We start from the raw sequence: 24,612 nt of genomic DNA on the forward strand, positions 1-24,612 counted from the left end.
TCCAAACTGCACACAATAATCCAAATTGTGTCTCACCAATGAAAATTATACTTTATCCTTTGATTGATCAAGGTCAATGTGCCAAAAGTTCTCTTTGCAACCCTATCCACATGTGACACCATTTTCAGAGAATGAGGTGTCTGTATTCCCAGATCCGTCTGTTCTATCATACTCCTCACTGCCCGACTGGTTACCATGTATGTCCTTTCTTGGCTTGTCCTTCCAAAATGCAACACCTCACACTCATCTGCATTAAATTCCATTTGTCAGCCCATGTTTCCAGCTGGTCCTGATCCCTCTTCAAGCTTTGAAAACCTTCTTTAGTGTCCACAACACCTGCAAGCTTACTCATCCAATTTACCCCATTATCATCCACATAGCCTTCCTGGTTTCTTTCTTGAGGTTTTTTCTTGCATTTTCTATACTCTTCAAGCACCTCATTTGCTCTGTGATGTCTATACCTGCTGCACACCTCTCTTCTTCCAAACCAGATTCCTAAGCCTGCTAATCTTGACAGGAACATGCAAAGTCTGTACTCTCCAAATTTCACCTTTGTAGGTCTTCCACTCACCCCGCACATACTTTTCCAGGTCAACACCTTCTCATTCCTTTCTAATTTCCTCAAATTGGCCTTTCTCCAATTTAAAATCTCAACCCGAGTCCCAGACCTATCCTTTTCTATCATTAACAAAACTAATGGCATCATGTTGACTGGAGTTGATGTTTGAGGAATTGGAATTTGCATCAGAAAGACAAATCAGAAAGTTTTGCTTTATTGAGGTGGAGGGCATTTCTGGTCTTGCAGTCAGAGAAAAATCGGACCATTTATTGCAATAATGGCCTGGGATTGATGGTCATGGAGAAAAGCTGTGGGCCATTAAGTGCTCGAGAGAATAGGAGTTGCAAACGGGTCAGATTGCTGAGGGAGAACACATATTTACCTTTGAAGGATGATGGATTGGGGAGAGGGGTCATCTGGAGTAAAAGTAGACAGGGAGAAAAACGCTAATGCAGAATAACCCTCTGCAGCCAAATCTATGTCCATTAGTGGTGAAAAGCCAAATGAGTTCTTCAGCATTATTTTATCAATGCTGATGTAAATCTAAGCATCAGAACATTTTTAAATATTTTCTTGTGACCTTGATGGTTTGCAAGGGGACTTCAGGGCCGGTCAAGAGATGTAGACAAGATAAAGATGATGAGCTCAACAGCATCAGAAAATGCTCAAACATCAGGCGTATTAAATACCTCGAAGCATTAATGAGTAATGAGTAATGATCAATAGAAAGTTTGATCTGGTTGTTTGAGAAAATTCCAATATCCTGTGGTTATTGGGTCCTTGAAAATGTTCGCCTCCTCACCCCAAAGCAGGCCAGAGAGTTGTTGGTATTTATGATAATTTATAGAATCGCCTTCACAGGCTGTTTATCTCCTTGACCCAAAGACAATATCGAAATTAACCAAGGCATCGGCAAATCTAAGATATACAGAAATAAATATTAATTTTATTGTGAATGAGTCATTGTGTCATTTTGAAATCACAGGTTCTTCAGGGAGAAATTTCTGAACATGAAGATGGTGTCGAAAAGTTACAGGAGGCAGCAAAGTGCCTGCTGAATTTGAGCAATGACGTTGTTCCAAATATAGTCCAGCTTCGAAAGACCACAGGTACCATTTCAACATTTGATGTTTAGATCATAAGGTGGTTCTCTAATTCCAACAAATACAAGTGATGCTTCCAGCTGGTAAATTAGACATTTTCAAATTGTGCAAATTACCAGTGGGGACCCACCAACCTCTTTGAACCATTCTAAAATATTTCTTGCAATTGATTGGATTTCAAATGTTGAATCATCTTTACCTAGCACGTCATAAATAGGCTATCATTTCATAAACAGCTCTGAAAATGACCATTTACTAAAGAACTGTGCACACTTCAATGTTTGAATAAAATGCAGTATTTAAGAAAGTTCAATCGAACTTTCTCCACTGAATTGTGGTCAGTGATTCAGACTCGTAGGCCAGAATCGCAATAGTATTGCAAAATGTGTGTTTATTGAATGAAATTTCTGCTCGAGTGGTGCATCTTAGAAGTGTTGGGTCTTATAAAATTGTTGCATTAAAGGTACTGAATTGAGAACCATATTTGGAGCGTTGGAAATGAAAATGGCGGCAAATGGGAATTCTTGCAGTGAATTCGTTGAAAGTGATGCTCTGCGATTATTTAATAAAGCAGCCAGGCTCCAGTCATGCATACTTGTCCGTGGCTCATCAATTAAAGAGAAGATTGAATGATTGGAAACCAGACAACTTCCAATCATAGAAACAAGACTGGAAATAGGAAACATATGTTAAAATATGCCAGCAAGGCGGTGAAGTCACGAGCTCCATCGAAATGTTAATGTTGCTTTTCTTTTTTCCAGATGCTCTATCAGCTCATTTATTTTTATACATTTTTGTTTCCTTTCCTAAACCTCAGAAATTCTATATTTTCCGTTTGTCTTGTTGATCAGTTATTAATAGAAATAGAGGGTATGTAGAAATGGTAGAAGGTTAAGCAGCGGCCATTTACCAAGTGTGAACATCTGGCAAACATGCAGCCAAGGAAGTGTTTAGGGCTGTGATGTCTCAAAGACCCCCCAATGAGAGGGGATTTCTCATGCTGTGCTGGGAGGGCACTGAAGATCCATGCATCTGAGCACCTGAAGGGCGGGATACAGTTCTGGTGAGAACGGTTGCAGCTGCTCTCAGAGTCTTCTCTATTCAGCAGGGTATTCTTTGTTGTTCCTGCTCCTCCCCGGCCCCAGCTCCCCCCCACTTCACCTGCTCCTCTCGATGAGTAAAAGGCCTTGAAGTCAACATGTTTTCAACAGAGTTGCACAACTGTCCCTCTCTTTCTCTCTCCATTTTCTTTTGCAAATGTCCCTTCCTTTTCACTGTTCTTCATTTCACTTGTCTGCTATTTCACGTTGATTCCCTCCAAACTTTTTTCATTCCTTGCTCACCTTTTCTCTCGTCATCTTCTGTTCTGCATTGCTTTAAATATTACTAAACCCACAGTTCTCTCTCCAAACCAAAAAAATGTGTTTGTTGGGAAGAAAACACCGGAAACATGGTAAATCTTTGAAGACATTTTTAAATGTATGTGTAACAGAACCTTGTGTTCATTTTAGCTACCATCGAACAGAGATTCCAGCGTTTGCGTCAGGAAACATCAGAGCAGAAGAGGACGTTGGAACGGACAAATGTCCAAGTGGAAGATCTTGAAGGTTTACTTTTACCTGGCACTTCTCACCACTGCGATTTTGGAAATGTTTTATTTCTGGATTGATGAAGCAGGATCGTTGACCTAGTTGAGAAACATTGCTATTTTGCACACATAACTGGTCCCTAATAGCAATGCAGGATTGACCAGATGATGTTGATTGCAAGATAAATCTTGGCTGAGACAATTACAGTCCAGATACAGGACATCTCGGCCCCTCGAGTCCACACCGATTTAAGTGGGCTACTCTAGCCCCACTTACCCACTCCCTGTCCATAACCCTCCAATACCCTCACATCCAGGCAGCTATCCAACTTGTTCTGAAATGACACAGGAAGTTACATCCCAGACCCTGGCACCAATCTGTTTCCTTAATCGTATCCACAGAATCCACAATTTGTCATCCTGACCATCGAATCCCCTATAACTATTACCCTCCTCTTCCTTTCCCTACCCTTTTGGGCAACAGAGGTTGACCTTGTGCCAGAGATACAGCCACTGATTCCTTCCCCAGCCTGAATGCTCCTCAAGGAGGTGTACCATTTGTTGAGTGCTTCAGTCACAGGTGCCCCCTCCTGTATCTGTCTCTTCCCTTTCCCCTCTCCTAACTGGAACCCACTGATCCTCCTCCTGTGGCCCTGTTGAGACCACCTGGCTATAGCTCCTATCTATGATGGCCTCACTCTCACTGACCAGGTCGAGGTCATTGAGCTGCAGCTCCAATTCCCTAACACGGTCCCTGAGATGCTGCAGCTCAGTACACCTAGTGCAATCGTGGATGTCCAGGAGGTCGAAGACTCCAGGACCTTTCACATCTGACACTGAAAAGAGCAAACTGCTCTCACACTCAACCCTTCTCTCTTCCCCCTCACCTTAGAAAGAGAAAATAACAAAAAAAATATAGTCTTACCTTAATCTAGATACACTCGACCTCAGCCTCTACTCGCTGAACCCTCTCGAGCCAAAGCCTCGAAACCCCACTCTTTCACCAGGCCACTACTCACTGGGCCACTCCTCGCTGGCCTCTCCTTTGCGTTTCCCTCCTTTTATCGGCCTTGACCAATTAAACCTGTCACTCTCAACTCGCTCCACCTCCGAACACTGCCCAAACTCTGGTCTCCGCCTCCTCCGACTCACTGCTCGAACCGACTAGGCCCGAGGCCGGGTAAAGAACAGAATTTATTGTACGATAGAATCTTGTATGTTCTTTAAAAACCATATAGGATGTGGTTTAAGGTCTCATCCAAAGCAATTGCATCCACTCATGCAATTTGATTTCACTACTTCCCCAATGTGCCATTTAGAAATGCACAGAATGACGTGGATGTTGCTTCTCTTCACCATCTGAAACAAGTAAATGGGTTCTTACTATTAAAGCTTCTGCCTCGCATGTTCGAAGTTTGAAAAAGATCAAAGCTGGTGCATAGTTTCATGCATCCACAAGTGTATAAAAAATGGGTTGTGGCAAATCATCGGCAATTATCCATGCCTGCTGCATCCAGGCATATTTGAAGATTGGAGCACGACTGCAACGCCATGTCAACTGTGGCGGATTAACTACCACTCCAGGCTGAGCTTTAGTAAAGCCCCCCTAACCTTGCCTCCCTGCCCCACTCTTTGCTGAATCGAATAAAGTGACATTAAGTTACTTTAAATAACATATTAGGGGTCTCCAAAGTGGTCGATATCGACCCTTGGTGAAGGGGTGGGGGGGTGGGTTGGAGAGGCAGCAGCGTGACCCAGATGTGTGGGGGGGGGGTGAGACAGCAGCACCACTCACGTGGGCAAGGAGGGAGATAGACGGCAGCGCGACTCGGGTGGATTGGAGAATGGTAAATAGAGTCCCCTTGTTTAAAAAAGGTAATAGGGAGAATCTTGGGAATTAGGGTTAGTCTTACATTATTGGTGAGTAAACTAATGGAAGGGATTCTTAAGGATGGGATCTATGAAGATCTGGAGAAATACACTCTACTCAAGGATAGTCAGCATGTCTTTGTGAAGGCAAGCTTGGGCCTCACAAATCTAACTCAGTCTTTGGAGGAGGTTACAAAAGAAATTAATGAGGGTACGGTGATAGATGAGGTCTACGAGGATTTTAGCAAGGCGTCTGAGAAGGTCGGTCACAGGAGACTCCTTCGGAAAGTCCTGAGTCATGGGATGAGCGAAAAATTACCTGCATGAAATAAAAGCTGTCATGTCGGAAGAAAGCAGAGTGTCGTAGTGGAATGAAAGTATTCTGCCTGGAGGTTGGTGCCGCAGGGATCTGTTCTGCGACCCGTGCTCTTTGTGATTTTCATGTCACCTGGATGAAGAGGCGGATGGATAGGTCAGTAAGTTTGCGGATGTCACGGAGGTTGGTTTGGAGGAGTTGTGGATGGAGATGAAGGCTGTTAAAGGTTACAAAATGATGAAGGTGGGATGCAGAGTTAGGCAGAAAAGTGGTGGATGGATTTCAATCCAGATAACTGAGAGTTGATGCATTTTGGAAGGACAAACCAGAAGGCTGAGTCCAGAGTTAATGGTCAGTTACTTAAGAGTGTGGATGAACAGAGGAACCTTGGGTTGCAAATCTACACATTTCTCAAGGTTGCCGCACAGTTTGATAGGAGAGTGAAGAAGGATTATGGTGTGCTGAGATTCCTTCATAGGTGGTTTGAATTCAGGAGTAGAGTTGTCATGTTGCAAATCTATAAATCTTTGGTATGACTCACTTAGAATATTATGTTCAGTTCTGGTCACCTCATTATAGGAAGGAGAGGGGACAGAGGAGATTTACCAGGATGCTGCCTGGATTGGGAAACAATTCTCATGAGGCAAGGTTCACAGAGCTGGAGTGTAGAAGGATTAGAGGAGACTTGATAGAGGTCTACAAGATCTTCGACATCCTCCCGTGAATTCAGGGACCAGAACACTACATAATATTCCAAATGCGGCGAACCAAAATTTTATACAGCTGTAACTTGACTCACCAACTTTTACACTCAGTTCCCCAAATCATGAAGTCCAGCAGGCTGGATGTTTTTTTACCATCCTCTCCACCATGTTGTCTCTTTCAGGGTGCAGAGAGCGTTCAGCTCAAAATCCTTCTCTCCATCAATGCTAGAAAGGATATATTGTAGACTTTCCCTTGCATTTGACCTCCCCCCCTCCCAAATCCAGCACCTCACTCAGGGGAGGGAGAGGGGAAGAGGAGGGAGAGGGGAAGGAGAGGGAGAGGAAAAGAGAGGGAGGGAGTGTTGTCGAGGAAGGGGGAGGGATATAGTGAGAGGGTGAAGGGAAGAGGAAAAAGAGAGAGAGTGGGGAAGGAGAGGGAGGGAGAGTTGTCAAGGAAGGCGGTGGGATAGAGGGAGAGAGGGTGAGTGGAAGAGGAGGAGAGGGAAAGGGGAAGGAGAGAGGAAGAAATGTCGAGGAAGGGGGGAAGGATACAGGGAGAGTTTGAGGAGAAGGAGAGGAAGTGGAGAAGGAGAGGGAGAGAAAAGGATAGGGAGGAAGAGTTGTAAAGGAAGGGGGAGGAATATAGGGAGAGGGTGAGGGGCATAAGAGAGGGGAAGGAGAGAGAGAAGAATGGAGTGGGAGGTAGACTTGTCGAAGAAGGGGGTGGGTTAGAGGGGAAGAGGAGAGGGAGAGGCAGGGAGAGTTGTCAAAGAAGGGAAGGGATAGGGGAAGTGGAAGAGGAGAAGTCGATGGATAGGGGAAAGAGAGGAAGAGGAAAGAAGAGGGAGGGAGAGTTGTCGAGGAAGGGTAAGGAATATAGGGAGAGGGTGAGGGGAAGGACAAGGAGAAGGGAAAGAGGATGAGGGATAGTTGTCAAGGAAGGCAGAGGGTTATAGGGAGATTGTGAGGGGAAGGGAAGGAGAGGGAGGGAGGGAGAGTTATCGAGGAAGGGGAGGGATATAGGGAGAGAGTGGGGGAGGAGAAGAAGATGGAAAGTGGAAGGAATGGGAGAGGGAGGGAGAGTTGTCGAGGAAGGGGAGGGATAGTGGGAGGGTGAGAAGAAAGAGAGGGAGAGAGGAAGGAGATGGAGAGGGAGGGAAACTTGTCGAGGAATGGGGAAGGATATAGGGAAGAGTGTGAGGGTAAGAGGAGAAGGAGAGCGATAAGAGATGGAGAGGGAGAGGAAAGGAGAGAGGGAGAGTTGGTGAGGAAGGGGGAGCGATATAGGCTGAGGGTGAGGGGAAGAGGAGGAGAGGGAAAGGAGAGGGAGAGGAAAGGAGAGTGAGGGAGAGTTTTCGAGGAAGGGGGAGTAATGGGGTGAGGGTGAGGAGGGGAAGGAGAGGGAGGGGAAGGAGGGGGAAAGGGAGAGGGAGGGAGAGTTGTTGAGGAAGGGATAGGGATTTTGGGAGAGGGTGAGGGGAAGAGGAGGAGAGGGAGAGGAAAGGAGAGGAGAGTTTTTGAGGAATGGGAGGGATATAGGGAGAGAGTGAGGGCAGGAGGAGAGGGAGAGGGGAAGGAGAGGGAGAGGGGAAAGAGGAGGAAAGGGAGGGAAATTTTTTGAGGGGAGGGATTTTGGGAGAGGGTGAGGGGGAGAGGGAGAGGAAAGTAGAGGGAGGGAGAGTTGTTGAGGAAAGGGGAGTGATAGAGGGAGAGGGTGAGGGGAAAAGGAGAGGGAGAGGAAAGGAGAGTTTTTGAGGATGGGGAGGGATATTCGTAGAGAGTGAGAGTTAGAGGGGAAGGAGAGGGAGGGAGAGGGAGGAAGAGTTGTCGACGAAGGGGGAGGGATAGAGGGATAGGGGATTAATGGGTTTCTATTGTCTCTGAATCTTTACGAAAAAGTGAAGATGATTTTGAGCTGAAGACCATTGGTCGTCTTCGCGTGATCTTCCTCAACTCTGTTCATCTCTTCCCTTGAATGACTTTTGTTTCCACTGCTTGTAGATTCGTGAAGCGCAGAAGGGAGGACAACAACTTGTGCTGGAAGTCGAGCTGGTAGCAGGACCAACTGTCAATAAGGCAGCCACACTTGGAAACACAATCAACATGTTCAGGTATTTCTACATCCAGTCCTGGAGGATCTCAACAAAGTTCAAGGAGATTTCTGCCAACACCTAAAAATTCGACAACTCCAAAAAAATGTAGTGAACAGATCCAACCTTTGTACACGTCATTCATCACCCACACCAAAGCCTTTAACTCTGCATCAAGGAAACAACTATAGGACACCCCTTCTAGTATTAGATGAACTGAAATGGAAGTACGGATCCTGAGGCTCTTCAACAAAGGCATATTGGCCACAGTCATGGTCAACATGAGTACTTGGGAGCCTTTTTGCATGAAGTGAAGAGTAAACAAGGATCTGTGTCAGGTCACTCGCCTGAGTGCTACTGGTACCATGTAACCCAGTACTACCTGTCGCATGGTCGAGTGGTCGGCGACTAAACCGGCTCCCCCATCAGGCTTGCCTGGTGAGGAGGGTGGCTAGACACCCTGCAGGATGAAAAACAAGACCTGTCAAAGGGTGGATGAACCATGGACAGAAAGGTCTGGCAAACCATCATCTGAGAGGGAACAGCAACCTTTGAAGCCAGCAGATGTGCAGAAATAGAAGAAGATGAGAGGAGAGGCCGTACCAACCCAAGCCTGATCTGCCATCTGGAACAACCTGTCCTGAATGCAGAAGAACTTTCAAAGGCAAGATTGAACACAGAAGCCACTTGATAGCAACGAGGAGGAGAACTTTCTGACAGACAGCGCAGAATTCAAACTGAGGTCCAGTCCTGACCACTGGCCATGTAAAGGCATTGCCCTAACCACTACATCAACCGTGACACCCTGCTCAGAGAAGCCGGCTGGAATCTCGAGCGTCTGGAGGAATCGATGTGTCAGGCAGCAGTGGGGAGGGGTCGGGGATCAGCGGCGGCAGTGGGGAGGACTCGGGGATCAGCGGCAGTTCCTACCACACCCCCACACACACAAACCCTGACGCACACGCCCCACACACACACACACATACACACTCGATTCTTTGAAAGATTTTATTTAATATTCTCAAATTACATAAAGAAAATCAAATACACATAAAATAACTGTAAGCTACATCCCCTCCCCCTTACTAATACAATAAAAACCAAAAAAAGAAAAAAATAACCAAAATAAAGAAAAAAAAAACAACCTCTCCTCCCCCAAAACCTTAGAGAAATGTATCAAATATTCCCTGATTGGTCTGCCAACATTACAACATTGATTTAATTTCTATAGCCATGTGTTTCAAATATAAACACCACATATAAATAAAAAAGAGTAATTACTTACATTATATGTTAATTTTTCTAAATATAGACAAGAGTGCAATCCGTTATGCCATCTTTGCAAGTTTATATTCTTCCATGTGACAGCTATATATTTTCTCGCTACTGCTAACCCAAATCTTAACAAAGCCAAATATGGTTTAGGCATTTTGAATCAACAAATGGAACATTAACATAACCCAACAAACATATTTTTGGATCCATTAAATATCCCTTTGAAACAAATCCCTCAAAAATTTTATAATTTCCTCCCAAAAATGCTTAATTTTCTTTCACGACCAAACTGAATGTACAAAAGTAACTTTCTGCTCTCTACATCTAAAACAGAAATCTGTTAAACTGAATCCATATCTCTTCAATTTCTCAGGGGTTGAATATAATTGATGCAAAAAATTCTAATTGACCATAGTATACCTCACATTAATTAACTTGGTAACACCGTCAACACACAGTTTTGACCATTCCTCCCATGTCAAAATAATATTTAATTCTTTCCCATTTGTCTTTTTCCATTTTCTCCTGCAACAAACTATACATATCAGAAATAAAGCATTTTTCACCTTTATCTGCAATTAATAATTCAAATTTCTTTTGACCTGGTAAATTTATTTCCTTCCCATAATTCTTCTTTAAATAATCTCAAAGTTGGTAATAAACAAAAAATTTGATGCAATACCATATCTTTCCTGCAACCTTTTAAATGAACAAAACCTCCCTGCTTCAAAACAATCTATTACATTCACTAATCCTTTAATTTCCTAATCTTTTAAGTAAGGATTCTATCATGAAAAGGGAATTAATTTATTCTGATATAATGGTGATCTTATCGAAATTATTCCGATAGAATCAAGAATTAAATTGCGATTTTACCAAATATTCATTATATGTCGAAAAACGGATAATTTAAATTCTTGTAACAATAAAGGATTCAATTTATATATGAAATGATTAATATTATTTTCCAAAATCTGAGCCATCTTTATCTTTGCCCACCTAGGAGATTGTTGATTATCAAATAACCAATTAATAAACTTCATCGGTGCCACCTCATAATAATTATAAAAACAATGTAATTGCAAACCACCCAATTTATAATGCCAAGTCCATTTTTGGAAAGAAACCCTCGATAATTTACCTTTCCATAAGAATAACCCAACTATGCAAGGAATAGATTGAAAAAAGTATTGTACTCGAGCATAAATGTTCATCTTTATGCAATTCACTCTTCCTATTAAGGTCAGTGGTAAATCTTTCCACTTATCTAAATCAATTTTAACCTTATTTAATAAAGGTACATAATGCAAAATAAATAATTCATGATCATTTTTATTTACAACTATTCCTAAATATTTAATTTTATTTGACCATCTAAATTTAGTAATTTGTCTACAATCCATAAAATCTTCTTCTGCTATTGGTAAAACCTCACTCTTTTCCCAATTAATCTCATATCCCGATAATTTGCCATACTTATTCAACAAGTCCTGTGATAATTTTAGTGAAGTTTTTGGATTAGTTAAATATACAAAAACATCATGTGTAAATAAGCTAATTTTATTTTCATTTTCTCTCACTTTAAGTCCTCTAACACCAAAATCATGTCAAACAGCCTGAGGTAAAGGTTCTGTCACCAAAGCAAGTAAAGCAGGTGAAAGAGGAAAACCCTGTCTTGTAGAACAAGATAAATTAAAAGATTTTGAAATCTCACCATTCGTTATTACCCTTGTCGTAAGTTCTGCATATAAAGCCCTAACCCAACCCCTAAAAAATGGAACAAAATTAAATTTTTCCAATACTTTAAACAAAAACTTCCACTCAACTCGATCAAATGCCTTCTCAGCATCCAAAGATATATCCGTTGGTTGATTATCTTGTTGTTTTTAGCATTAATTAATGAAATCAATTTAACTATATTATCTGATGACAATTTAACTATATTGTCTTTGACAAACCCTACCTGATTGTTACGTAAAAAAATTTGGCAAATAATTCACTAACCTATTATCTGAAACTTTTGACACCAATCTATAATCAACATTTAATAATGATATCGGTCTGTAAGGTGACACTTTTAAAGAGTTCCTTTCTTTTTTTAGGTATAACTGTAATCAATGCTTTTGAGAAAGATTCTGGAAATACATCCATTTTAGTTGCTTGTTTCAAAACATCTTTATATAATGGAAATAATAAATCATTAAATTTTTTATAAAACACCACCTTAAATCCATCCTCTCCAGGAGATTTCCCATCAGGCATCGATTGCAAAGCTTCTCTCAATTCTAATTCAGTAAATAAAATATCTAAATTCTTTACCTCAAATTCATTCAACACTGGCAAATTTAAACTAGATAAAAATAAATCAATTTGATCCATTTTTTGATAACCCTCTGACATATATAAATTTTCATTAAATTTTAAAAATTCATCAGTATTCATTTATGTAATTTCTCCATTCTTCCTAATAGCATTAATTGTCCTTGATACTTGCTCAGTTTTATGTTGCCATGCCAAACCATATGCACTCTTTCTCCCAATTGATAATAACATTGTTTAGACTGCAAAATCATTTTCTCATATTTATACATTTGTAAATTATAATGTAATTTCACTTTAGATAAATTTATCCTTTCATCCTCTGTATAATTTTTTTTAATTTTTTTCTCCAAGCCTTCGATTTCCTTTTCCAAATTTAAACTTACGAATAAATAGTTTTTTTCTCTCTTAGTTGTATCGCTAATAATTTGTCCCCTCAAATATGCTTTTAAAGCATCCCACAAAATAAATTTACTTTGAACTGAATTTTCTTTCATTTGTATTAAAAAATAATTTGATCTCTCATCTACTAAATGAAATCCGGTCTCTTCAATAACTTTTCATTAAACCTCCATCGATAAGCTGTCTCAGTTAATTCAGTCCCTAAACATTTAATGAAGGATATGAGAATAACCTACTTTTATATTCTGCAAAATTAAATCTACTTGTAAATGCACAGAAATCAAAAATACATTTATTCTAGAGAAAGAATTATGCCGAGCTGAATAAAGTGAATAATCTTTCTCAGTTGGATTTAATTTCCTCCAAATTTCCACTAAATTTAAATCCTCCATCATCTTAAACAGTCTTTTTGCCATTTTAGTTCTTTCAACAATTTTTGGAGATTTGTCCAACAAGGGATCATAACAACAGTTAAAATCTATTCCGACTAACACATTCCCATATGCCTGATTCGAATTTAAAAATGTCCCTGAAATAAATGTCTGATCATCTTCATTTGGTGCATAAACATACATTAAAGTCCAACTTTCAGAAAAAAATCTTCCAATTAACAATCAGTACTCTTCCAACATTATCAAAAAAAAAATCCACAGCAAAAAGTTTATTTTTATTAACTAATATCACCACGCCTCTAGTTTTAGAGTTTAATGAAGAAAAAATTACATGTCCTGACCAATCTCTCTTCAACTTCAAATGTTCTTTTTCTGTCAAATGAGTCCTTTGCAAAAAGACAATATCTACTTTTAGCTTCTTTAAATTTTTATTTTTTCTGCCTTTTTCTCCTTTGATTGTAATTCAAAAGATACATTTTTACGTTTCAAAATAGCTACATCTTTAGCCTTAGAATTAAATGAAGAAGAATATACATGCCCAACCCAGTTCCTTTTTAATTTCACGCTTTCCTTCACATTCAAATGTGTTTCTTGTAAAAAAGCAATATCAATTTTCATTTTCTTAATATATGCCAAGACCCGCTTACGTTTAACCTAACTATTTAATCCTCGAACATTAAAAGTAGCAAACCTCAACTTTGACATATCTACTATTATTACTAAATACCAATAATATCTTTATATAAAAACTCAAATTAATGTATATAGGCCCTCCAATAAAAAAATCACAAATTAAAAAATAAAAAAAAATTAAAAATAAAGAAAAAGGAAAAAAAAAGAAACCCCCCCCCCAAAAAAAAACTACCAAAAGGTAGTAATCCCCTAAACAAAAATTGGGTGTGGGTCACCCACCAGTGGCTGATGACTAGTAAAGAAAGTCCAAATCTCTCCTTGCCCAGCCAAACAGTCAGTAACATCAAAATATTATAAGAACAAAAGAAAAAATAGAATAAGAAAATTCTTTTAACCCAAAAGACTCCAATCTTGAAAATCCCATTTCAGAAGTTGGACTCTTTCCATTCCTGTTTTTTTCCCATTTTTGCCATTTCTTCCTTTTCCAGAGCTACCAAAGTTTTCTTTAGGAGATAATGCTGGACTATGTCTTTGTCCTCTTATATCTGGCCATGAGTCAGCAAAAATCATTGCTTCACAATCAGTTTCAAAAAACCAAAATTGATAGACTCCGTAAAACACCTTCAACACTGCAGGGTAACAAAAAGTAGACTTATAACCTTTATGCCACAAAACTTCTTTAACAGGATTGAATCGACGTCGACCTGATGCATTTCCAATAATGGAGACATTTTCCTGTGTGCTCCCTCCATTGAAATCAAAAGGCTTTCTACTTCTTGGGAACACGCACCTTCTTCCGGGGAATGGGTAATTCCAGCGCCATCCTTCATTTGGTAGCAATAGATTTTTTTTCAGCCCGCACAGGAAATCTTTGGGGTCTAGGCAATGAAGAAATTGAGCCAGGGGCTGTTTCAGGTCGTCTAGTCCCCAGATCCTCAGCACTTCGAAAATGGATATTCTTATGAACTTGAGGTTTAATCTTTTTACCATTAGTGGCCATAATAATTGCTTGATACTTTAAACTAAAATTTAAAAAGTTTAAACTTGAAAACAAAGGGTTAAAAAACAGGTATTTAAAAATCTGGCCAGAGAGGTCGAGATTACATGTCTAGACTCCACGCTATCTTGCCACGATCCCTACTTTTAGCTTCTTAATATAATCTATCACACATTGCCTTTTTATTGGGTGATTTAAACCCTTAACATTAACAATTGTAAAACTTAAATTACTTATTACAACTTACACAATGGCACCCAATCTTTCACAATTAACTTAAACAAAAACCCTCAACCAACAATAAAAAACACTAGACTCCCCCCCTGAAAAAACTGCAACACACTCGAGACACATACCCCAGACACATACCCCAACAATCACACACCTCCCACACACACACCCTACACACAACCCCCAACACGCATCCCCAGACACACATTCCACACATACAAGCACCGACTCACACCCCCCACAATCACACACCTCCCACATGCACACCCCACACACACATACACATCCCAGGAACACACCCTCACGCTCACAAACTCCCACACATACACTCTGCGCACACACACACACATATCCCCCATACACATACTCCCCCACACACAACCTCTGACAGATATACACAAACACCCTTCGACACTCATACACACCATCCACACCCTCACTCCACAAACACCCAATGCACCCACAGTCCCCTTCCCACACACCACACCTACACGTATACCCCGACGCACAACCCAGAAACACCGCCCACATACACCCCTCACACACACCTTCACACATGACCACCTCCCACACACAACTCACAAAATCAACTCCCAGCCACACATCCCACACATAAACGCACACTCACACTCACCCGATACAACCCCTGGACAGATAAACCTCCCACACACATACCCGTACACACATCCTCTCACACTCAGTCCCCCCCACACACACCCACCCACACCCCATATACCTCTCACACACACCCCCAAACACACACACACCTTCACACTTGACCACCTCCTACACACAACCAACACAAAATCAACACCCAGCTACACACACACATACACGCACACTCACACAATACAACCCCTACACAGATAAACCTCCCACACACATACCCGTACACACATCCTTTCACACACACAGTCCCCCCCACACACACCCACCCACACCCCATATACCTCTCACACACACACCCAAACACACACACATTCACACTTGACCACCTCCCACACACAACCAACACAAAATCAACACCCAGCTACACACACACATACACGCACACTCACACAATACAACCCTACACATCTGCTCCAAAAAACATGGCCCCAATGGACATCCCCCACTCACTCCCCACATACACACCCCACACAATCATAACCCTACAGACTTCCCCACAAAAACAATAACATACCCGTCCCACACACACCCAACACAAACCACACACACACCCATTCATAGACCTCCACCCATCCCCAAACACATACCCCACATACACACCCAGCACATGGACGCCCCTCCATATTCACCACCGCATTCACACCCCTGCACACACAACCCACGCACAAACCCATTCCCAATCATGCCCCCTACACACTCCCTCCCTTGCATGCACTGCCACACTTATTTCTCCGCACACACACCCTTCACACCCTTGACACAAACATTGCCAGACAAATCCCACCATGCACACGCACTAATGCGACCCTGCACAAACACCTTCCCACACAAGTCCCTCACACATGCACTCCCACTCACATGGCCCTACACACACATCCCGAACTACATACCCCTACACACACACACCCCATAAATACGCCCACACACACACTCCCTCATACAACCCCCTCACACACAAAACCGCAAATCCACCCACCCACACCACCCCACACATATTTCCCCCACACTCATGCGCTCACACACAGACACACACACATTCCCTCCACGTATATCACACACACACACACACACACACACACACACACCAACCCTCCATATGCAAACCCCACACAAGCCACACATCCCATACCCACACACACACTCTCTATATTCAAATCCCACACACACACAAACCCCACTCATAAACACCACACAAGCACAAAACCCCTAACACACACAAACTCACACACAAAAACACCACACAAACACAAACAACCCCCACACTCAAATCCACCCCACACACTAACCCACCACACACACTAACCCACCACACATACACACCATACACACATCCCCAAACATCAGAGACTTACCCAAATTCCCCACACACACAAACCCCAAAATAGCGCCCATGGTGGAAGTGAGGGCATTGGTGCAGTCGCTGACCCATGGGGAGGTGTGGGTGAGGGCATTGGTGCCATCGCTGATGGAGGGAGGGGGTGGTGCCGTCGCTGATGGAGGGAGGGGGTTGGTGCCGTCGCTGATGGAGGGAGGGGGGGTGGTGCTTTCGCTGATGGAGGGAGGGGGGTTGGTGCTGTCGCTGATGGAGGGAGGGGGGTGATGCCTTCGCTGATGGAGGGAGGGGGGTTGGTGCCGTCGCTGATGGAAGGAGGTGGATTGGTGCCATCGCTGATGGAGGGAGGGGGGTTGGTGCCATCGCTGATGGAGGGAGGGAGGTTGGTGCCATCGCTGATGGAGGGAGGGGGGTGGTGCCATCGCTGATGGAGGGAGGGAGCTTGGTGCCATCGCTGATGGAATGAGGGGGGGGTGGTGCCATCGCTGATGGAGGGAGGGAGGTTGGTGCCATCGCTGATAGAAGGAGGGGGGTGGTCCCATCGCTGATGGAGGGAGGGTGGTTGGTGCCATCGCTGATGGAGGGAGGGAGGTTGGTGCCATCGCTGATGGAGGGAGGGAGGTTGGTGCCATCGCTGATGTGTCAAGGGGTGCAAGATGACGTCGTCATTGACAAGTATGGGGATGGAAGTAGCGCTGACAAGCGGGGTGGGGGCGCATGCAATGCTTGCCATGACCTATATACGTTGGTGCCCCACACAGACACTGACACACACACTCACCCTGCCACACACACCCACTCACACATACACACCCCCACACACACCCCAAACCCGCACCCCTCAAACACTCCCCATACACCCATCCCCCACAAACTCACACCCCTCACAACCACACACACACCCCTCACACACACCACACATAACCCACACCCACACCCCTCATACACACACCCTCACACATGCCCCACAACACACACCCCTCCACACCATCTCTCCACCCATCCCACACACTCTCACCCCCCACCCACACATCCACACACTCAGACACCCCCACACTGCCCCCTACACATATTCTCACAAACACACATCTACACACACTTCCCACACACACCCATCCCTCACACACACACCACATTAACACACCATACACACACCCACCCCCACACACCCCACTCCCCACACACCCACTCCCCACAATCACACATCCCTCACAAACACACACCACACATAACCCACACACACATACCCCTCATACACACTCCCACACACATACCCCACAACACACTCCCCTCCACACCCCCATCCACCAATCCCACACACTCTCACCCCCCATCCACACACTCAGACACCCCCACACAGCCCCCTACACTAATCCTCACATACAACCCACACACTCCCACTTACACACACCCCACACACACCTCTCACACACACCCACAAACACACTTCCCACACACTCAGACACCTTCCACACTGACTCCACACTACACACAGACCACACACAATTCCCACACACACCCCACACACCCACATACTTACACACACTTCCCACACACACTCCCACTTACACACACACCCCACATCCCCACACTTACCAAACACTCACCCCACACAAACCTCTCACATCCACTTGCCACACACTCAATCCACACACTCAGACAACTCCCACAGTGACCCCACACACACACACATCCACACTCCAATAGAATCTCTTTTCTCCCTCTCCCCTTAATCCCGTCTCCGAACCAGATTCTTGTATTTAAAGTAGACTTTGTTCCTAGACGAATATAATATGGGTCTGGAAGTCGGGATTTAGAATGAAAGGTTCTGAAAATCGTTCAGGATAGGTCCCCCCAATTATTTCGGGGCAAATTGGAAGATGTTCTTTTATATCAGCGACATGTTCTATCAGTGAGATAATTTTGTCGAGTTCCTTCCATTTGACGTCGATGTTGTGCTTTGTACAAATGTCTGCATATATTTGTTCACTTATGGAAAATGGAAAGAAGGAAATGCACACACGCACACATACCCACTCCCACACCCTCCCACACGCACACATACATACACACAACCTCCCTCACACCCCTTCTTACACACGCCCACACACATACCTACCCAAAAGGACCCAAGCACATACACTCCACACATATCCACCACACAATCCTACCCACACACCCCACACACAACCCCTCACCCATTCCCTCCATAACCCCACATGCAGACCCCAAACACACACCCCAATCCCACAAAACTCCAGACACACATCCCAATGATTTTGGGGCAAATTGGAAGATGTGCTTTTCTATCAGGGACGTGTTCCATAAGTGAGTTAATTTTGTCGAGTTCCTTCCATTTGACGTCGATGTTGTGCTTTGTGCAAATGTTCTGTATATATTTGAGCGTTGATATATTTGTATATATTTGTTCACTGTTCTGTATATATTCTGTATATATTGTATATATTCTGTATATACTTTTTCACTGTAAACAAAAGCCCCACATATCTGCACACACACCCTCACACACACACCCTCCCCCACACCCCTTCTTACACACGCCCACACACATTCCCACACACATTCCCACCCACAAGCAACCATGCACATATAACCCACACACATCCACCGCACAATCTCACCCACACACACCACACACATCCACTCACACGTTCCATCCAACACCCCAATACCCGAACATGCAGTCCACAAACACACACCCAATTCCACACAACTCCACACACACATCCCAAATCCCACACACAACCCCAACTATTTCGGGGCAAATTGGTAGATGTGCTTTTATATCAGGGACGTGTTCGATAAGTGAGATAATTTTGTCGAGTTCTTTTCATTTGACGTCGATGTTGTGCTTTGTACATATGTTCTGTATATATTTGATCATTGATATATTTGTATATATTTGTTCACTCTTCTGTATATATTCTGTATATATTGTAAATATTCTGTATATACTTTTTCACTGTAAATAAAACCCCCACATACATGCACGCACACACACACTACCACACACACCCAAATGCCAACAGACACTCCCACTCCCTCACACACACACACACACACACACACTGTCCCTCACACCCCTTCTTACACACGCTCACACATATACCCACCCACAAGCACCCATGCACTTATACCCCACACACATCCACTACACAATCTTAAAAAATCAAACAAAAGATGAGAAACATTAAATCGGACTGACCCGACAGGACGGAGGAACTAAGGTCGTTTGGAATCAGCAGATGCGATAGAATCGGCAATCTCCGTCAGGCCGAGGGACCTTGAAACACCACACAAGTACAAACTAAACTGGATGAGAGGGTCCTTGCAGAGAAATGGATTGGAGTCAATCCACAGGACCCTCAGAGCAACAGAGAGGATCACTGGAGTCTCCCTCTTCCCCATCAGTGTGATCTAGCAGGATCCTTGTCTGAAGAGGCCATGCCAAATCCTGGAGAAGCCCTTTGACCCTGCCCACAGCATCTCTCAGCTGCTCCCATCAAGGAAGAGAAAGGAGGATCAGAACCAGCATCAGCAGGATGAAGAACAGCTTCTGTGCAGGGGTCGGGAGAAGGTTGAAGCACCAAAGGAACTGCTCCCACTCACCATCCGAGTGCAAACAGAGAGCGCATGTAAAATGTTCAATGATGGGAATGTATGGACATGATACTAAGGGCTGAAAGAGACTTGGAACAGGGTTTTTTGTGGTCGATCATTTATTACGAATAAAGTCTTACACGAAAGGGCAAGAAGCAGCTAAGGTTGTTCTTTCCACACAGATCTACTGTTAGTCCTCTAATTCTATGGGAACTGTCGCAGGGTTGTAGCTCCCAGTTGTTGGGATAGGCTGACACAAAGTGGTAGGTCCAGGTACTAATGAGGATGCCATCAGATGGTTCCCCACCCCCCACTCTCTCCCCACCACCACTGCCAACATCAGTTCTTTGTATTACAAATAAAGATGAGTGAAACACAGAAGTCTGCAGACGCTGTGATTATAATTACAAACACACCGACATGCTGAGGGAACTCAGCTATTCTTTCCAGCATTCAGGCCTGAGCCCTTCTTCAAGGAATAAACAGAATAACCCAGAAGCAGGAAATCTCAGAAAGGCTCAGAATTCTGGTTAGGGGACAAATCCAGCCCAACAAAAGGTGTTAATTGGATGTGATAGGGATGAGGTTTTTCATAGCAGGCCGAGCGACCATGTGGTCAGGCGGGCTGAATCGCTGTCCCAGTCAGTTGGTACAAGATGGCATAGGCCCCCCTTCCCTTCTCACGAGAAACATGCGTTTGGCGACACATATTGCCTGAGAGATGTTGCCACATCCTGGTTGCACGTCACTGGGCAGGCAATGACTACGCAACGCACTGACATCACTCCCCTAGACCAGTGCACCCCAGAGAGGAATGAGGTCGTCCCCTAAAAGCAGCACGAGAGATTCACATAAAGGCAGTTACTGGTTCACTTCATACTGTGTGGAGGTGCTTCATTTCAGTAGCACCACCTTTAGCAGCCACGACAAGACCATGAACAGGCTGTCAGCAAGAGAATGGGATGGGGAATTGAAGCAGGTGGCCACTGGGAGATCCCCGCTCTTGTGGCGGACATGGAGAAGTTTTTGTTTATAGGATAGCTATGAATCTCGATGAAAATACAACCAGTATAGGTTTTACTCATTCACAGGCTTCCAGAGAACAGACTGGGAGAGAAAATATAAGTCTTTAGGCCAGCAAATCTTCCAGACAGGGATCAATGATCAATTCTTCCCAACAGGGTCCCAATCTCCAAAATCCATGATGTCTTCCTTGATATTTTTAATGCAGTAGCGCTAACTGACTACCGATCGAGTCAATGAGCTGCCAAAAGGCAGCCCATTCATAAATTGGTTTCCTGCCCAAACACAGCTGATGGAGTCTGTTACCTATCAGATGTGAATTGTCAAAAGGTATAGTAAGCGTTCAGTAACCTTAACAACACCTTTCAGTGCCAGCTTGACATTGTTTCTGCCCAGAGGTAAACGTCTCATGTCCCTGCCCATTGGAACATGTCTCCAGGAGACCAATGACAGCTTGGTGCAAAGGGGATACCCAATGTGTGCCGGTGCCATTGATGGATCACATATTCCCATTATTGCCCCCAGCTTGCATGCTGCAGCCTACTACAATCGCAAAGGCTGGCATTCAATGGTTCTGCAAGCGGTGGTCGACCACAGATTCTGGTGAGCTAAGCCTTTATTGGTCTTTATCACATCACATCTCAATGTCTATCACTTCACTGTGCTTTCCATTCACGTTACAGCTTCTCAGATGTGTTTGTTGGCCGGGCAGTACCCATGATGCCCGAGTGCTTGCCAACTCTCCTCTGTATAGAAAGGAAGAGGACCAGGGCGGATACCACTTCCCACCTGACGTGAGTGTTCACCCTACAAAGCTCCATGTGTCAATCTTATGTATGCTTATTGTGTCAACGGTCATGTGTATGAATTAACAACATTCTCCATTGTTGTGCCTGCAGGTGTCCAAGGATGTTAATGGAGTGGAGGTTCCAGCGCATCTTGTGGGTCATCTGGCATATCCACTACGAAATTGGCTGATGAAGGGGTTCACACAGCACCAAGGACTGGATCTGGATCAGCAAAGATTTAACAAGGCCCTTAATTCTGCAAGGATAGTGGTGGAACATGCATATTGCCGTCTAAATGGCTGCCGGTGGTGCCTGTCCAACCGTCTGGATATCTCTACCACCTTAGTCCCAGGTGTTGTGTTTGCTCGCTGTGTCCTGCACAATATATGTGAGATTAACAAGGAAGACTTTCTGTCAGAGTGGACGTTGGTTGAAGCAGATGGTCCTGCACCCATTAGCACAGATTGTCGCAATCAGCAGGCCCATGGGCACCAGGCCATCCATTCTGCCATTTTGTCCATCCTGTAAGGGTATGACCCTGCCACCTAGCTCCTAATTTCCACAACTTGTTCCCCCCTCCACCCTCCCCACCCAATGCGACAACATGAGCCTACTGCCTGGCATGTTATGTGTTCTCGTGAAGTAATGGTTGCATATAAATGAGACTTGTGTGCTTGTCAAAAATGTAATAAAAAACATTTTTTGAGAAATCTTATTGCTTCATAAATATCTGAGTTCGATATAGCAATGTAAACATTTCACATTATGTTTAAACTAGATGTAAACCATGGAACGGACAAATCACATTGCAAATACACTCCACACTTGAACACCGCAGAACAAAAACAAAAATGGTAAACACAACAAACACCTCCACCCGGCACCACAGCATTTCTGTGTTGTGCCGATTATACCTCTCGGAGGAGGGTTACCAAGTTCATTTGGCAGGCGCATCCTGCGCATTCAGGTGGCCTTCCGGCAGCCCATATTGCCATTATATGCGGCTTTACAAGTGGGGCATTTGGCCACCTGAAAGTGCCTTTTCTAAGAGTTCCTGTATCTGGCTCATTCCTTGAAGAAGGGCTCAGGACTGAAATGTTGGGAACATATCTTGATCTCCTATGGACACTGAAAATCCGGGCTGAGCTCCTCCAGCTTAACGGTGGGTTTTTAAGCACCACATATAGATGCACATCTCAAGACAAGGCCACAAAAATGTGCCACCTGGGAAAATTGCATAACAGGGGCATCTTGTGGTTCCACTTGGCTGCTTCTTACATTATTTGGCCAGGACTTTCTTTGCAAATTTCCCAACACCTATTCTGTGTTTTCTCCAACCTGTCAATTCAAATACACTTGTTTTCTTACTTCTCCAGTTCTTGGTTTCTCTGCTTCCTGACCTGCTTTTTCCAGCAGCTTTGTATAACTTATATTCCAGCAGTTGCTGTGGTTGAACTTTTACTTATTTAATGAATTGTTTTCATCAGAATCTAAATGTGCTTGAGTCCACGGTCAGCCATGTAAGCATTGAAATGGGTGGCCACTGGGAGATCCACCCTGTTGCAGCAGACAGAGTTGAAGTGCATTAAATGCACCCAATCATTTGGTCACTGCAGCCACCATTTAAAAAATTCAAGAGGTTCTGCAGTCTGTGTGTCAAGAAATCCCTCTGCACCTCTGTTTTTAGTGGGAATCCTTCAACCCTGAAGTTGTGCTCTCTCGTCCTTGACTCCTCTAACATGGGAGATAATTTTACCACATCTACTGTATCCAGGCTTCTCAACATTCGAAGTGCTTCTTAGGACCCCTACCACTCATCATTCTTCTGAACACCAAGGAGTATAGTCCAAGATCCATCAAACCTTCCTCATATATTAATCCCTTCATTCCAGGAATCATTCTTGTGAATCTTCTGCAATGCCAGCACATCCTTTCTTCAATAAGGAGCCCAAAACTCTCTCCGCTACTGCAGGTGCTGCCTCGCCAGTGTCTTCTTAAGCCTCAACATCACATCCCTGCTCTTATATCCTATTATTTGCGATATGAATACCAACATTCCAATCAGCTGATTGACCACCAACATGGAAGTTAACCTATGGGGCATCCTGCACGGCGATGCCAAGGTCCATCTCCCCCAGAATTTTGAATGTTCACCCTATGCAATAATAATCTGCCCTTTTATTCCTTCTCCCAAAGTTCATGACCAGACATTTTCCTACTTTGGAATTCACTGGCCTCTTCTTTTTCCATTCTCCTAATCTATCTGTCTCTCTGCAGCCTTGCTGTTTTCTCCCAGCTACCTGCTGCTCTGTAACGGGTGAAGAAAAAGAGATGGCCCCCAGAATTGTTTCCCAGCATTTCTGCACACCTGCAGAAAGCCACATAACACAGCAATTGCCTTCTGGTCGTTCCCCCTGATAGTACAGATTCTAACACCAATGTGTATCTGTCCAGAGTGTAGTGTAGGATGACTGTGATTGGCTGAGAGTGTAGCCACACCTACTGGCAGGTCTTAAAGGATTTCTCCTAGCCAGACCAGGTCATTCTGGACTGGTCGACCCACGTATGATATGCTCCAGTCTTTTAGTTAATAAAAGTCTTGGTTTGGATCAACAAGTGTTTGGTTCTTTCGACGCACTCTGCAATGTTCCCCCTTCCTGCACCTTTGCTCTCTGAGATGTGTCACCAGCAGTGTCCTTT

The 24,612-nt window shown here is 43.8% G+C and overlaps 2 protein-coding genes across 3 annotated transcripts in view; both read left to right on the forward strand.

Moving 5' to 3' along the window:
- The window catches only part of LOC138750500 (microtubule-actin cross-linking factor 1-like), a 45,583-nt gene extending 28,944 nt beyond the window's left edge, over positions 1 to 16,639 (forward strand). The window contains exons 6-8 of the mRNA XM_069912571.1: positions 1,545 to 1,668; positions 3,174 to 3,269; positions 8,141 to 16,639. Coding sequence (XP_069768672.1) covers positions 1,545 to 1,668; positions 3,174 to 3,269; positions 8,141 to 8,148 — 228 coding nt within the window. The 3' untranslated portion in view covers positions 8,149 to 16,639. The remainder of the gene's footprint in view (positions 1 to 1,544; positions 1,669 to 3,173; positions 3,270 to 8,140) is intronic.
- Positions 16,640 to 17,043: 404 nt separating this feature from the next.
- On the forward strand, positions 17,044 to 22,622 carry LOC138750492 (uncharacterized). Of its 2 annotated transcripts, none has more exons than XR_011349363.1 (2): positions 17,044 to 21,918; positions 22,024 to 22,622. XR_011349363.1 is itself a non-coding variant. In XM_069912562.1 (2 exons), exons 1-2 carry the CDS (start codon positions 21,571 to 21,573, stop codon positions 22,438 to 22,440), a joined length of 765 nt encoding a protein of 254 aa, XP_069768663.1. In that variant the 5' UTR covers positions 17,066 to 21,570; the 3' UTR covers positions 22,441 to 22,622. The 2 variants fall into 2 exon arrangements, 1 of the variants encoding a protein (XP_069768663.1); XM_069912562.1 differs by having other exon boundaries at positions 17,066 to 21,918.
- The last annotated feature ends 1,990 nt before the right edge of the window (positions 22,623 to 24,612 follow it).

Source organism: Narcine bancroftii, unplaced genomic scaffold (genome assembly GCF_036971445.1).
Source record: "Narcine bancroftii isolate sNarBan1 unplaced genomic scaffold, sNarBan1.hap1 Scaffold_154, whole genome shotgun sequence".
NCBI lineage: Eukaryota > Metazoa > Chordata > Chondrichthyes > Torpediniformes > Narcinidae > Narcine > Narcine bancroftii.

Excerpts from the sequence above, each read along its gene's own strand:
- LOC138750492 (XM_069912562.1), top strand. The coding sequence starts at position 21,571 with ATGACAGCTTGGTGCAAAGGGGATACCCAATGTGTGCCGGTGCCATTG. Across the intron at positions 21,919-22,023 it reads GATACCACTTCCCACCTGAC|GTGTCCAAGGATGTTAATGG; the intron begins GTGAGTGTTCAC and ends TTGTGCCTGCAG.